This window comes from Anarrhichthys ocellatus, unplaced genomic scaffold, assembly GCF_004355925.1.
Source record: "Anarrhichthys ocellatus isolate YVR2014 unplaced genomic scaffold, GSC_Weel_1.0 scaffold25, whole genome shotgun sequence".
NCBI lineage: Eukaryota > Metazoa > Chordata > Actinopteri > Perciformes > Anarhichadidae > Anarrhichthys > Anarrhichthys ocellatus.
In genome coordinates, this window is record NW_022280055.1 from 3,985,725 (window position 1) to 4,001,959 (window position 16,235).

The 16,235-nt window shown below is 45.1% G+C and overlaps 1 protein-coding gene across 1 annotated transcript in view; it reads left to right on the forward strand.

Annotated features, from left to right (window-relative positions):
• man1a1 (mannosidase, alpha, class 1A, member 1) overlaps window positions 1-15,882 on the forward strand; it is a 157,591-nt gene extending 141,709 nt beyond the window's left edge. The window contains exons 8-12 of the mRNA XM_031861642.1: window positions 77-192; window positions 2,030-2,249; window positions 2,579-2,751; window positions 3,065-3,180; window positions 9,886-15,882. Of these exons, the coding sequence (XP_031717502.1) occupies window positions 77-192; window positions 2,030-2,249; window positions 2,579-2,751; window positions 3,065-3,180; window positions 9,886-10,012 (752 nt within the window). The 3' untranslated portion in view covers window positions 10,013-15,882. The remainder of the gene's footprint in view (window positions 1-76; window positions 193-2,029; window positions 2,250-2,578; window positions 2,752-3,064; window positions 3,181-9,885) is intronic.
• Window positions 15,883-16,235: the final 353 nt, after the last annotated feature.

A 16,235-nucleotide genomic window follows, 5' to 3' on the forward strand; every position in this document is an offset into this window, starting at 1 on the left:
GTGTGTGTGTGTGTGTGTGTGTGTGTGTGTGTGTGTGTGTGTGTGTGATAATCTTTGTTTTGTTGATGTGTTGCAGATCACGTGTCCGTGGGGGGCTTAGGCGACAGTTTCTATGAGTATCTGCTCAAGGCCTGGCTGATGTCTGACAGGACTGACGAAGAGGCCAAGAAGATGTATTATGATGCCCTACAGGTAACACACACACACACACACACACACACTCACACGCACTTCCTATTACAAAGTCAGTCAGTAGTAACCCTTCCAGCTACAGTCGATATATTAAAGAAATCAGTTGGAATGCTAATAATACAGAACATGGGAACGTTCAATAACTTTTTATTCAGTATTTGACTGACTGTGAGTTGTAGAAAACCCTTTTTCTGTTGGTGAGTGTTCTCTCCCGACAGCTGTAATTGTACAACAGAAAACTGAAATCGTCATTTGTCACCTGTCTGCCGCTCCCGAAACGCACCATCTGTGAATGGCTGTTAAGCACCGCTCCTGTCCCGACCATCACATTATGTTAGAGCACTGATCTCCATGGGCTGTAATTTCCAATCTGTTGCACTTCTACCACTGAGATCTCTCCCACTGCAGTGTATTTCAATTTCATCATCAGCGGATCGAGATGTGAAAACGTAAACACTACATGGGTCACGACTGGAATAATATGAATGTATGATATAAGTGGGGGTTTGAACACGGTGTTTACAGACGAGGAGCTGCCTGGATGATGAAAAGCTGCTTGATAATGACAATAGCGGACAACAAACACGAGGTCGGCCTCAGAATTTGAAAAGTGGTGTTCGTTCCTCCCTGCGGTGGCGATATTCAGGAATCCGGTCACCCAAATAACCTCGAAGCTGTTGCTCATGAGATAATAAAAGCAATAATTTACATGATGACACGTTATCACCATAAATATTTTCTGGGTCGACTGAGATTGTAACTGGTGTTTTTGCTAAATTCAGTTCTGTTTGAATCGTGTGGATTTTTATTTTGCTTCAAGTGGCAATATTGTGATTTACTATCTACCACTGCGACCACTGCCATGCCCGAGATATTCAGATATTTAGTGTTTTTATTCTCACTGTGGGAGCCACATGGTGAGTTCGAGCAGATGAAAGATGATGGCACAAACAGAGAAAAACACTTTTATATAAGAAGACGGCGACGAGGAGCAGGAGCAGATGAATCAACAGCCTCCGAAAGTGAATACGTAATCAACACACAGACATGCAGACAGCTTTTCTCTGTTCAACACAAATTGTCAACTGAAGTTGTGGTGACAAGCGGCAGGTCTCAGCTGGAGAGAGCTGGCTCTCCAATTGTTTCTCTGTGACACTCTGGGGAGCAAATATATTACATGGCAACTAAAATGCAGCATTAACCACGCAGGGATTCTTTACCCGTAATTCCTCCTGATCTATACGGATTATAGGCCTTCTTGATTTATTTGTCAAGGAGAAGCCTGGGAAGCGAGAGAGCAGCAGCAGGGTGATTATCTGAGTCATAGATGATAAAATGATTGGATAACCTCGGCTGGTTCTGTACAGCCTGGGCCGCGTTAAAGGATCAGCACGCCCAAAATACATCGATTACTTTGAGAAGACCTTGTTGTAAAAGTGTCATTCACATCTGGTTTTTACACACACATTATTATAAAGAGGAGGTTGTGCAAAAGGAAGCACTCTTGTCTTTATGGATGAAACGATTCACACTTTCACCAGCACAGTCCACCAGGCGCTGAGATATTTAATTGTTTGCCGATACAAACAGATGTAAGATGAGCCGCAGATAATTATAATTGTTAATCTGCTAACAACAAGAATTGTGTAAAAAGTGGTTTGTTGCCATTCAATTAAAAAAATATATATTTTAAAAAGTAAGCTACTTTGAGCCCCATAAACCAAGTGCCATTAAAGGAATACTTTATCCATAAAATGACCGTTTGTATGTCAACTTCTCACCCCGTGTTATCTTAACCCACCTCCAATAAAACCCTCCGTCACTCTTTGTCTCTCAGGCGATCGAAACCAACCTGATGAGGAAGTCGAGCAGCGGGCTGACCTACATAGCGGAGTGGAAGGGGGGGCTGCTGGAGCACAAGATGGGTCACCTGACCTGCTTCGCAGGTGGCATGATCGCTCTGGGCGCTGACGGGGCGGCCAGCGAGAAGACGGGCCACCAGATGGAGCAGGCCGCCGAGATCGCCCGGACCTGTCACGAGTCTTACGCCAGAACCGGTAAATATGCACAAACAGAAGACGATACACGCTCAAAGGTTTTTATGTTTTACTTTTCAAGCGCCAGACTCTGGCTGGAGTCTGAGCTGGAGTTTCTAATGAATACATTTTCTTTCTTCTGATTTCGTGGGGACTCTGACAGGCATTAGGAATAGATATATTGGAATAGCCAATATTCCTCGTTGATGGTCACATTTACTTATGTCGGTTGTATAGAGGCACCAGTATTACATAGAGACTGTTTCATAACCAGTTTAAAGGTTCTCATAGTACCTTTAAGTGTAATCTGACTATGCTGCTTTATATCTACAACATGTTCTCCTCTCTAGCTTTGAAGCTGGGACCAGAAGCCTTTCGTTTTGACGGCGGAGTTGAGGCCATTGCCACCCGCCAGAACGAGAAATACTTCATCCTCCGCCCCGAGGTCATAGAGACCTACATGTACATGTGGAGGTTCACCCACGACCCTAAATACAGGCAGTGGGGCTGGGAGGCTGTTCAGGTAAAACATTTGTTTCCTGAATTGTAAATTAGCTTTTTGTCATAGCTTGGCAGTGTTGAAAGAAATGTTCTCACACTGCACATGTCATTTCATTTGAGATTTTGAAGTAATTTAAAATGACACTGAACAAGTTTCTCACACGCTCTAAAAAAACAACACAAATCAGGACGGAAGCTTACAGGAGGTCAATTCATTTAACTTGTTTTTTATATTTAGCAAATATCCGCCCTGAGTTTTAGCGATATTTTAAGTACATGAAGAGTTTGACTGATGTCTTTCCCTCTCCCTGCTGTGCGCCTCCGTCTCCTCTCAGGCTTTAGAGCAGCACTGTAAAGTAGAAGGAGGCTACAGCGGCGTCAGAGACGTCTACGCTTCAACCCCCAACCACGATGACGTGCAGCAGAGCTTCTACTTGGCCGAGACGCTCAAGTGAGAAACAAACGTCTTTACGCGCACGCACACACACACTCCCTTCACTTCTGTCCTCTCATGATTGTGCTGTCATTGCAATTCCATGTGTGCTTACGCATACATCTAATTTGTCTCCGGTTTCCACTCCGCTCTCAATGTACAAACACAAATTTACAATAAACAAGACAATATATATATATATATATAAAGAATAAAAAAGGGCAGCAAAAAAGTAGAACGGATGTAGGTATAGACATTTAGCTATATACAATATAAGTATAAATATATATTCAAGAGAAAAAGTGTATGTATATATATATACATGTGAACATAAACCTATAGACAATGGCATGAATTATAAGTGGTGGTAATAGTGCAGTATAACTTATTTATTGTTCATGAGAGTGATGGCCAGTGGAAAGAAGCTGTTCCTGTGTCTGGTGGTTTTGGCGTACAGAGCCCTGTAGCGCCTACCAGAGGGGAGGAGTTGGAACAGCTTGTGTCCAGGGTGTGAGGGGTCTGCAGAGATCTTTCCAGCCCGTTTCCTGACTCTGGAGGTGAACAAGTCCAGGATGGAGGGCAGGCTGGAACCAATGATCCTCTCTGCAGACCTGACAATCCGTTGCAGTCTGTTCCTGTCCTGTTTGGTGGCTGATCCGAACCACACAGTGATAGAGGAGCAGAGAACAGACTGGATGATGGCTGAGTAAAACAGGATCAGCAGCTCCTGAGGTAGGTTGAACTTCCTGAGCTGGCTCAAGAAGTACAACCTCTGCTGTGCCTTTTTCCGGATGGTGTTGATGTTGGAGGCCCACTTCAGGTCCTGGGAGATTGTGGATCCCATAAACTTGAAGGTCTCCACAGCAGACACAGTGTTGTTGTGTATGGTGAGGGGGGGCAGTGTTGGGGGGGCTCCTCCTGAAGTCCACTGTCATCTCCACAGTTTTGAGCTTGTTTAGCTCCAGGTTGTTCTGACCACACCAGAGGACCAGCTGTTCAACCTCCCGCCTGTACGCAGACTCATCACCGTCCCTGATGAGGCCGATGACCGTGTGTCGTCTGCGAACTTCAGGAGCTTGATCGTTGGGTCCTCTGAGGTGCAGTCGTTGGTGTAGAGGGAGAAGAGCAGTGGGGAGAGCACACAACCCTGGGGGGCGCCAGTGCTGATAGTCCGGGTGCTAGATGTGATTTTTCCCAGCCTCACCTGCTGCGTCCTGTCAGTCAGGAAGTTAGTGATCCACTGGCAGGTGGAGGCTGGCACAGTGAGCTGGGAGAGTTTGGGTTGGAGTATTGCTGGGATGATGGTGTTGAACGCAGAGCTGAAGTCCACAAACAGAACCCTTGCATATGACCCTGGGGAGTCGAGGTGTTGCAGCATGTAGTGCAGTCCCATACTGACTGCATCATCCACCGACCTGTTTGCACGGTAGGCAAACTGCAGGGGGTCCAGCAGGGGTCCTGTGATGTTCTTCAGATGGGTCAACACCAGTTTCTCAAAGGATTTCATGACCACAGACGTCAGCGCGACGGGCCTGTAGTCATTCAGTCCTGTGATGGAGGATTTCTTGGGGACCGGGATGATCGTGGAGCGTTTGAAGCAGGAGGGTACTTCACAGAGCTCCAGTGATCGGTTGGTCAACACAGACTTTCAGGCAGGAGGGTGACACACCGTCTGGGCCTGGTGCCTTCCTGATCTTCTGTCTGTGGAAGAGCCGACTCACATCCTCCTCGCAGAACCTCAGTGCCGGTGGGGGGTCGGTTGGAAGAGGTGAGAAGGAGGCAGGGGGTGTAGGTGGTTGTTTGATGGTGGGGGGTGTGAAAGTGGGCTTATCAAACCTGCAATAGAAACAATTCAGGTCATCAGCCAGTCGGTGATTGGCTTCAACTACAGGATGGTCTCCTGTAGTTCGTGAGTACTTCCAGGCCTCTCCAAACTGATGAGGGGTCGTTGGCTGAAAACCTTTTCTCCAGCTTTTCAGTGTAGCTCCTCTTAGCTACCTTGATCTCCCTCGTCAGTGTGTTTCTGGCCTGGTTGTACAGGATCCTGTCCCCACTTCTGTAGGCCTCCTCCTTGGCCCGACGAAGCTGCCTGAGTTTCTCAGTAAACCAGGGTTTATTGTTATTGAATGTGCAGAAGGTTTTATTCGGCACACACATGTCCTCACAAAAACTGATGTACGATGTCACAGTGTCAGTGAGCCCATCCAGGTCCGTAGCAGCAGCCTCGAAAACACTCCAGTCAGTGCAGGCAAAGCAGGACTGTAGCTCCAGCTTTGCCTCGTTGGTCCATCTCTTCACAGTCTTCACCACAGGCTTTGCAGATTTTAGTTTCTGCCTGTAGGTCGGGAGAAGATGAACCAGACAGTGATCAGAGAGTCCCAGAGCTGCACGGGGGAGTGAGCGGTATGCATCCTTTATGACAGTGTAGCAGTGGTCCAGTGTGTTTTGTCCCTGGTGCTACACTTAATATGCTGTCTGTATTTAGGCAGTTCTTTGCTGAGGTTTGCTCTGTTGAAGTCCCCAAGAACAATGAGCAGGGAGTCTGGGTGATTGTGCTCCATGTTGGTGATCTGCTCAGCCAGGTGTTGGAGAGCCTCGCTCACACAGGCCTGAGGTGGGATGTAAACACCGACCAGGATGAACGAGGAAAACTCCCGCGGTGAATAAACAGGTTTGCAGTCTATGAAAAGTGTTTCTAGGTGAGGGCTGCATGATTCCTTTAACACTGTGACATCTGTACACCAACCTTCATTAATGTAGAAGCAGATTCCGCCTCCCCTCGTTTTCCCCGACAGCGCCGTGACGCGGTCCGCTCGGAGGAGTTGGAAGCCCGGCAGATGTAGTGCGCTGTCCGGGATGTGCTCACCGAGCCAGGTTTCAGTGAAGCACAGGGCGGCGGATCTGCTAAAGTCCGTGTTTGCTTTGTTGAGGAGCAGCAGCTCATCCATCTTGTTGGCCAGAGAGCGGACGTTCGCCAGGTGAATTGACGGGAGCGCAGTTCTGAGTCCCCGTCGGCGCAGATTAACGAGCGCTCCTGCTCGCTTCCCACGTCGGCGTCTCCGATAGATTCCGAGTAGAGCAGCTGCTCCCCCAACTAAAATCTCTGAAGAACTTTCTGGTTCTATGAGATGCGGGGAAAACGTTTGGCCAGTGAATAGACAGATGTTTAAGAGTTCCTCTCTGCTGAATGAGATCAGAGAGGGAGAGCTGGGAACAAGACAAATGAACAAAAACAGAAAAAGTACGAGAGAGCGCAGTACCGAGGCTGCCATCTGCGGCGCCATCTTGTTATGTCTCTCACACACACACACACACACACACACACACACAAAGTATGATGATGTTGTCATTCATTCAGACTGAGCTCCAGAGAGTTGCTAAGGTCACTGGCAAGGCTTCTTCACTACACGGTCTCTCACACAAACACAAGTGGGACTTTTCAAGGATCATCCATTGTCATTCTTGTGCAACAGAAATGCAGTTGTAGCCTCGTCTGTTTATGCTACACAGGACAAAACAGGAGTGCACTCCCATAGTGCACTCTTTTGTAACTCTCATCAGGAGGAATGTAAACAGCAGCAACAAAAGAACTTCTGGGGAGATAACGTGGCCGACATTCTTAACATTACACCAGGGAAACGTTGTCCGTCACCGTTGACTGTGTTTGAGCACCAAGCGTCATTGATGGAAACACGGAGTCCTGCTCTCTGTCCTGCGGTCCGAGCAACAAGTACAGCTTGATCCTGGATGCCACAACGGAGCCAGGTCTCTGTGAAGATGTGTGCATTAAGTCTCTGGTTTCCCATTGCAGGGTTAGCCTGAAGTCTTATTTCATCCATCTTATCTTAGCACCAGGCTGGGTAGTGGAGTAGTCGTAGGTCCTAGCAGGGTTAGCGTAGCTTCGGGTCCAGGCTCTCCCCCGTCTCCTCTTATGGTGGTCGTCTCAAGGTCTGCTGCACTTTATCCAATCCTGCTTCCTCCTCCGATGTTGATGAGTGTAACTCTGCCATACTCCATACGTGGTCCAGTGATGAAGACAAAAAGACAGCAAATTAGAACAAAAATGTACTTTTGAAGATCAGCTCTTAATGAAAACTGTCAAAGAAGGTGATCAAATACGAATCAAGATCCTGTTACTGTATCACCTATTTATCGCCTCAAATCTCTTCAGAAACATATTGTAGTGTACTGTTTAGCTGTAGAATGAGCTGCCTGGTTTCGACTCGACTGTTTTCAACATGGCGGCCGGGTCACAAACTTTCCGGTTCTGGAATTGTTTCATGATAATCGCACAATGATATGAAATTAATACGACACGAACATTATACAAGTAAATCACTCTTAACTATGTACAATGGTATTCCAGTTATGTATGTCTTGTTTCAGCAAACACCGTGTATCAGTCCGTCTGGTCTGGAGCCTAGATGATGTTAAATAGCAGGGAAAGACTGAAACTGTGAGACACACCACAGGCAGCTCACTTCCTCTTAATAGGCGCCTGATACTTTTACTGAACTGCCTTCGTGTGTGTGTGTGTGTGTGTGTGTGTGTGTGTGTGTTCACAGGTTTACACAATGGACATAATTGCACACATCATACTTGAAGCTACAATAATATAGCAAGTAGACATTTGCAATTTAATTATCCATTTGTATTTCACACCTGCTGGCTGGTTAACGGCATGTTACTGTAAATCTTTAGGAATGTCATTAAAACAAAGCCCGGTTCTGATCCTGTAGATTATATTGAATTCATTTCTGATGCAGCAACAAATCTTCTGCACTCTCCCACCCAACTCACCGTCCTCTCCGCTTCCTCTTCTCACATTGGAATGTGTACGGCCTCTCCAGCATCCCCCACCCTTCACCTCCTCCTCTTCTTCGATCATTTTTATTTCCTCCCCCACACACCAGACAGCTGTTGACATGAAGTCAAGGTTAGTGGAGGCCCGACAGAGCCTGATGGGGGCGAAGTGCCATCCAATACAGCTTCTTTTTTTTTTCCGCAGGCAGTAAATTTTAACAAGCAGCACCTCTTCCCCTGATTGCGCCGCACATGCGCTCAAAGTAAGATGTCCGGATGCCTCTCGCAGATCCACCGGGCCGTGACGTGCAGACGAGTGTTTTGTTTTCTGCCGATCGGTTTGAAAAAGCTAAAAATCCCACCAAGCGTGAAAAAGTAAAAGCGCGCCATGAATATCTTTTATAGGCATGATAAAATGTTTTCCATCCGAGGGCAATTGACCAGCAGCCCGGACAGCGACGCAACGATTGCCTCATCAGTCACATCCACGGTCTCCGAGTCGGACCTGGAAATATCAATCCCATTTAGCAGCCGGGCCATAAGTCTAATCCTCCTAATGTTACTCGGGTATCTTGGCATCGTGCTGAGCCACTTCCAGTATCCATCTTTAGCGCTGCTGCCAAGGACACGGCCATACCTCACGCTGCTGTCGGCCCTCAATCACTCAGCGCTTTCTCCTGGTTTGTTGGCAGGCGGAGGAGGACGAGGGCCACTTGTTGTGGAGGTTGAGGGCTCCTCTTTAGTCGGATGACATGCATGCTGTCCCTCGTCCCTGAATTCCCCCCCCCCCCCCCATGCTCTCCTCAAACAGCATTGTTTTTATTGATCTCGCTCGTCGTGATGAAGTCTGAAGTGGATCAGGCTTTGAACGGCGACTGTCCAGAAACTCCCTTTATTTACTTGCGCTCGTACCTCGTCCTTGTTTCATCAGCTCTGATAACATTCAACTGCAGTATTTCATCACCTCAGGTTTCATAAACTGGTCTGAGCCCGAGCCACACCCGCACCCCCCTCCCCACCCTCCCCCCCTCTCTGTTTCACATCTGCTTCATATTTCTTTTGGCAGGACTGCCGATAAATATTGCAAAAGCTGAGCACAAAATAATATCTCTAAATCTATAAAACACTGAGCAGTGAACGGTTTACATCCCAAAGTGAGTCATCTTCAGCATGTTTATTTAATAATATGATTTGACCGAAAAAAAGAAAAAAGATCTTTAAATCCACTTACAAATTTCCTGTCTACTCCTCAGCGATGGTAACATTAAACTAGACTTTGTTTGGTGGGGAACCTTCAGCAACATCATTTATAAGCCTGTTACTGCTACTTTCTCAGCTCATGGAGTGATAGAAGTGATGTTTTTTATCCACAATTCAGACACTTAAGGGAATACTTCCCCCTCAAAACGATCGTTTGTATATCAATCCTTGAATATAAGTGTGTTTTTTTTTTTATAGCACGCCTCTGCGGGGAACGGAGAAAAACAACAGAGAAAAGTCTTGATGAATGGATGTACATATGGGGGTCGCGTTTTAACAACAGCTGAACTACGTCAAAACATCCGTTCACAAGCTCTCACACAACTGGTGCAGTGTAATCCAAGTCTCAGTTATCCAAGCGAATGCTCACTACTTCCCCAAACACACGCGCGTCTTCGCCAAGACCTTCCTCTTTAATAAACTTCCACATAATTAGTCTCACGCTTGCGGAGCCACGCTGCTGGAGGGAATGTCTTCAGATTTGGCACAAACGTCCACCTGGACTCAAGCATGAACCGATTTAGAATGTGGAGGTCACAGGTCACTGTCACCTTGATTACAATATCTGTAAAAGCCCATTTAAACAGGTACATCTCCTCATTAGGGTGTCGGGTGTGTTGAATAAACTCTTAACCCCCCCCCCCCCTCTGTCTCCTTCAGGTACCTCTACCTGCTCTTTTCCGAAGACGACCACCTACCGTTCGACCACTGGGTGTTCAACACCGAGGCTCACCCTCTGCCCGTCATCAAGAAGGACGTGACGGACATCCCCAACGAGGTGGAGTAGTGGACTCCTGCGCTGGCGCCCCAAAACAAGTGCGAGAACCTCTGATCCTGTAGCCCTGAGCCTCCAGCTGTCTGTCTGACAACAGTTTAGCCATTTGGAGTCCCCAAAGGTTACAGGTGCCTCTTGATTGGGATTTCACCTTTTTTTTTTTTTTTTTTTTTTTTTCATGGGATCAAAACAGAAATCAAGCCTGAATTCTTGCTGTAGAATCCAGTTTAGTTCGTTTTTGCTTTCGTTGTCGCTGACCAGAACCAACATGTTTGCTGCCGGATAACGTAATAACTCAAGAGAGGGATATCAGACGGGTATTGTGAGTTTCTTTTAACATTCTTGCATTGTAAAAGCGGTACTCTCTGAAGACGTCGTTACATAACGCGGCAGTTTATTTAACTTCTAGTTGTTTTAAACTGGTCAGAGTGGCAGTCTGACCAGTTATCACTTTATTCGTGGGTGATTTTGTTGTTGCTAGCTGCAGCTTTTTGTGAAGGAGAACACTGACGGATCTGAAACCGGTCAGCTCCCTAATGTGGATATTTTTTTGGACCTGAGCTTTGGGCACCTAAACCCTGAAAGACTCGTCCGAGGACTACAAGGCCGACTGAGTGAGCTACAGGACGCTCCGCTCGCTTTTCTTTCTGCTGTACCGCTTCAATATCTGGACAAGCGCCGGTTTCCCTGCGCCAAAGCCGGTGCCAACACCTCCACCTGCAGCGCCACCCGACTGCTACCGTCTTCAGAGAGGCATTTTCTCTTTCTAAAAACACGTGGTTGTCTCTGTGGAAGTGAAGGCAGGACGCAGCACAACCCGAGCCTCTTTTTATAGACCCACAGGACTTTCAAAAAGACCTCTGCTGCCCGTCCCTCATTACCTGAACACCCGACTGCTTCTTCCTCCCTCCGAGTGTTCGGTGTCCGGCCACACCAGCTCTCTGAGCCCGACAGTAGTTTCACTCCCTCCCCAGGACGTCTACACAAAGCTGTCGCTGTCCTTCCGCTCATCTCATCTTCATCTGGCTTTTTTGGGATCCTGGATTGTATTCTCTTCCTCACATTTGCACCGATATTTCTGGGGTTTGACCGATACAGGTTTCAAAACTGATGAAAACGAATTTAAATCTAGTTTTTTGTTTGCAGTTTTCCCCCTTGGGATTTCATTGGTTGCTAAAAAAACAACCCAGTCAATGATTTCAGGGTTTTGAAAGTACTAAGAATTTAAAAAAACCTTACCTCCAGGTCCAGCATAATGATGCGTTAGACTATAAGATGCAGCTCAATCCTTTTTTTACATATTCTTTAGCAAACTACTATTGGCTAGTCAAGAAATGAAGAAATTGAATTTGGATACTCCACAAATAACCCTCTGCAAATGTTAGCTCCAGCATAGGGCAGCCCGTAGGATCTTCTCTCCTCTATGAGGAGACGCAGACACTCGTCTTTGCTGTTCTATCCCACCTCCACACACACCAGAAGCCATACTGATTCTAAACAGCTTTACCATTCTGTCGTCCAGATGTGTGACTGTATCGATACATTTTTTTCATCATCGTACGAACTCGTCAAAGTCGGTTACTTAGTTGGATGTCATGGTAAAGATTTCTCCTGATGACCACACAGACCTGTAGCCAGATACAATCCAGTTTAGTCTTCTAGTGCCTTCACTGGTGAGAAGGAGGAGTCGGAGGGAGAAGCAGCTCACACAAACACAAATGAAGCTTAAAGTAAAGTCCCCGTGCCTCCGACGAGGATCGTACCAAAACTACACACTGATTGAAGGAGAATTTATGTATTTATTTGATATTTAATGTAAATTTGGTTTGAAAGTAGCCCAAGAGTCCAAAGGTCCGTCTGCGGATCACATGAAATAATATCATAATTAAAAAGTCATTAATTTATTTCCCCAGAGGCCAACATCTGTCAAGAACCGTTAAATGCTTTGAGACCAGCAGGAGTCCCAGTTACGGTCATTTCTTGGACTACACTGACATCTAGTGGTGAGACCCTCCTGTTACAGTCCACATGGGCTGAATGAGTCTAAACGCTTTGGTGAGGATCACCATGTATATCAGTGACTGCTCCATAATGATCTGGACTTTACAAAGTTAAATCCCTGGATCTTTGAAATGGTCCATTCGTTGTTGTTTTGCAGGTTTAAAGACGTTTGGCTAACGTGTCACAGAGCAGTTTTTGGGAAATATTCTTGATGCTGTCATGGCTCGTGGTTTTTGGTTTTAACCAAATTTCAACCAAACAATACTGTGATGGAGTCACTTGTGAATTACTTCCCAAATGTAACGTCCCCCATACATCCAAATCTGTTGAGTGTTCTGCTGCGGGGAGATGTGATGAGTAGACACTTCACAACAAGAAGAGCTCTTAAAACCTTCAAATCAAATAGAAACGTAAGAGAAAAGGCAGAGAAGAGGTAAAAGACTCGCTGATTTTGCTTCACAAGAAAACAAGAAATGGTTCAACTACAAAGTGTTTGAGCTGCAAATGTTGGTTTTAAATCCAGTTAAACGTTTAAATAATAAGACCCACCCGTGGCCGGTCCCGTCCTCTTTAATATGGTTTGGAGTTGCTGAGCTGTGAGGAATCCCTCCACGTGCTTCACATCACTGTACAGACGACGTGTCCTCGTGTTTGTCTGTGTTTCTGTTCAGTCACACTCGGTTTAGAGGCAGTTAGTGTCCACGTGATGTTGTCTTGTAACCGTTGATTTTTGCTGATTGTGTTAATTTATTCTGTAGTAGTCGACATAGGACTCTGAGCTTGTGGGAGCTGACCCCCGGGTGGCGCTGTGGGTTCCCTGATTCATGACTGGACCCGAGGTCTGTCATTTTTTAACATCAATGATGTAAGTTACCACAACGGTCTCAAAATAATGATATAGATATAGATATACCAATGCTATCGGCAATGAATTGTAGGTGTTAAAAAATGCTACACACGTTACCTTTAAAGTGATGTTAGCAGAAAGACGGACCTGGGAGTCAATCAAACATTATTGGAGGATAGAAATTGTATGAATGTACCATCCAATGTGAAGTGAAGAATATTTTATATGCATTTATTTGTTTTTGGTCTTGTGTTCGCTTCTCTGTGCTTTTGTTTTTGTTGTTTTTTTCTTTCATCTTGGAAAGCACAAAACGTGGAATCAGTGAATGAACGCAGGCAGAGAGACGTCTGTAGTTTCCTCAAGACAGAAAGAAACGAGCAGCGACGGCACGCCGTTAACGTAGGAAACGATCCAAGTCTGCCGCATGAGGCGCATCGGTACACGGTGGAGGCACAGGAATATTCAGCGACAAAGTGTAACCTGGATCTGTTGAAGTGTTCACTGTACAGAACAGTGTTCAGACCCTGAAGCTGCTTCATATCGATGCAGAGGAGACGTCCTTCCTGTGTCCTTCATCAGTGTTTTGGTTCATGTTTGTCGAGCTCGTAGACGTGCGTGTTCACCTCGTTGGCACAGAGAACACTTGTAGGGAAAGCAGTGCTACAATGTAGCTCAGTGTCCATTTAAAGACATTTAATTAGCTTCTTATCCGATCAATTTCAAAAACAAACCTTAGCTCAAATACACCGAAAGAAGGTCATCAACTGGTGCCGTGGGTGGAAGTAATGGAGTAACTTGTGGTGGTGGTGGTGTTCCATCCTTAGTGGTTTGTAAACTCAGCACAGAGTTAAATTTAAAGGTGTGTCTATTTAAGGTGAAGCTTTATTTATAATCCTACAGAGATTGTAATAGAAGGGGGTTATACTTGTTGTTTTCCTATTATAATAGTGTGGGTCACTTTTCGGGCATTTTGAATGGACATGTTTGTACTTTTAGAGCGTAACAGTCTCCCTCACCGATAAGATTTGTCGGAGCAACTCAACATTCTGAAATCAGATTTGTTTTGGGGGCATTTTGTGGATTATAAATATGTTAAAGTAACTGTGTCGACTTGCAAACCTATTTTGGAACCAGGGAGGTTTAGAAACATCAGTCCGATGTTTGGCTTGTGATTTAGACTTAAAGGGCTGATGAGGAAATCTTTAGTCTTTACAACATCCGGCCCGACATCTGGTTGGATTTACCTGGAAAAGTTTTCGACACGTTGTTTCTGCTCTTGTGACACTGATCTGGTCGTTTCACTGCCTGAATAGGAAGGAGATGCAGAATGTACTTTGGTTTTTCATGTGAGCCGTCGGTGTGAGATCTGCTTCAGCTTCAACAGACTGTGACATCAGGCTCACTTCCATATGCAGAATCTATTGTATCTTTTTGTTATTTGTCCAACAAGGTTGAATAGGTTTTGTTTTTGTTGGTGATTTTCTGAATATTGTGCTGATGATCTGTTGCGTTCCGATGCCCGTTTATTGGTGAATATTAAAGGGGAACGCCAACTTCTTTAAATATGAAGTCAGTCCCAGTGACGACGCACCACTTCTAATCTATCTCACACTGAAATCATGACTTTACTCTGGAGTGGTGTGCGATCACTGAACGGGACCGACCTGTCAAAACAAGCAGGGTCTTTACAGAGGCTGGCGTTTCCCTTTAAAGTGTGAAGCCAACCTCAGAAATGTGTCTGTACAAAATATTGCTGATAATCATTCCATTGCACATAGTTTACTTTGCGTTTATATGCAATGTCTTAATTTTGTGGGGAAATCTTGTTTTGTTGTGTTAATATTATTATTGAAAAAAATGTAAATATTCCATTCCGGCAAATGTGCCGTCCTACATTTATATAAAAACAATCTTCTGAGTTTATGGATTAAAATGATATTAATAAGCAGCAGACTTTTTAATAAACTATATTTGTTACACTTCTATTGTGAATAAAATAATCTTTTAATAAGTGGTGGTTTGGGATTTGTGTTGTGTCTTAAGTTATCATCCAGCTTCAACGTTTCACGTTGAAACACATTCATTGCAATTTATTCTGACGGCAATGCTTCAGTCAGTTAAAAACAATGTAGTGAGGTGAATGAATGATCTTAAGTTACTGATACATACGCAGTTTGTGCTGATTGACTGATTCATTCTTGAGAGCTTTAACATTTGAACATTACCTGAAGGGCCCGTTTGTCCCTTTCAGAATAAAACCCTTTGCTACACAGAAAGTTATGCATTTCGTGAACAGAAACAACAACAATGTCAGTGTGAGTCACAGTTTGCACTCTCTGCTGTGGGCCGGTCCGCTCTGTGTGAGCACCAAAGCTCTCCAACAAATGAGTCATTGGAAGCAAGAAAACAAGACGGTTTCCCTCTCGTCTGCAAAGGTTCTGTTTAGTGTTCAAATGACTTTAAAAAACACCAACCACAGATACCAGAAGTTACAAAATATAAGATTTATACATCAACATATTTCTCAGTAGGTTTTTCTTCATAAATGCGTACCTCCTCCCTGTCCAAGCGTGTGGGAGAACTACGGTGGCCCTCAGAGGACTTATTAAGGTGAAAGGCTCTCTGTAGAGCCAGTGTTTGGTTTGTCCACTCTGGGCTGCTGTAGAAACGTGGAGGTGCAACAGGGCGGACTCTCATATGGAGATAAACACGGCTCATTCCAAGCTAACGACAACAAGGATTCTTAGTTTCAGGTGGTTGTACCCTAATGCAAGTTATATTTCATTCCTCCCTATAGATCCCTCCACACTGGCCCTTTATATGTGACTTTCTTCTGGAGCGTAGAAGCTCATTCTGTACCTCAGTAAGCCCTTGAGTTGTGATTTCCTTTTGTCATGTTTGTCATGAGACCTTTGACTCAGTTTCAACACTTATGAAGAAGAAAAAAAAAAAAGAATAATTCCAAATCATATCTCTTTCTAATTTTTCACAATATTGTTCCCATTATCTTATTTTCTCACTGCACAGCTACTGTCTTCCTCAGTTGCTCTGCTTCCAGTGCAGCTTGTTTTAAGTAGAGCTTTTATCCAATCAGAGTTCACCTCTGTGTCTCTAGGTAAGAACAGAGGCAGAGGCCTACAGACTCACGTGCATCCATGTGCAGTTTAAGAGAATGAGGACAATATTGTTGATTGTCATAGTGTTCAACCAATCAGATCTTTAGTTTGACATGTTGGGCTTATTCTTTGATGTGTCAGCACCTGCTAGCTGGCCTACAAGTACGTGATTGGTCAGTGGGCTAGCCTGACATGTTGGGCGGTGACAATCCCAATATCTGCTGCCTCTGTGGAGCGGACATTTTCAGCCTCAAACGCATTAAAACCTATT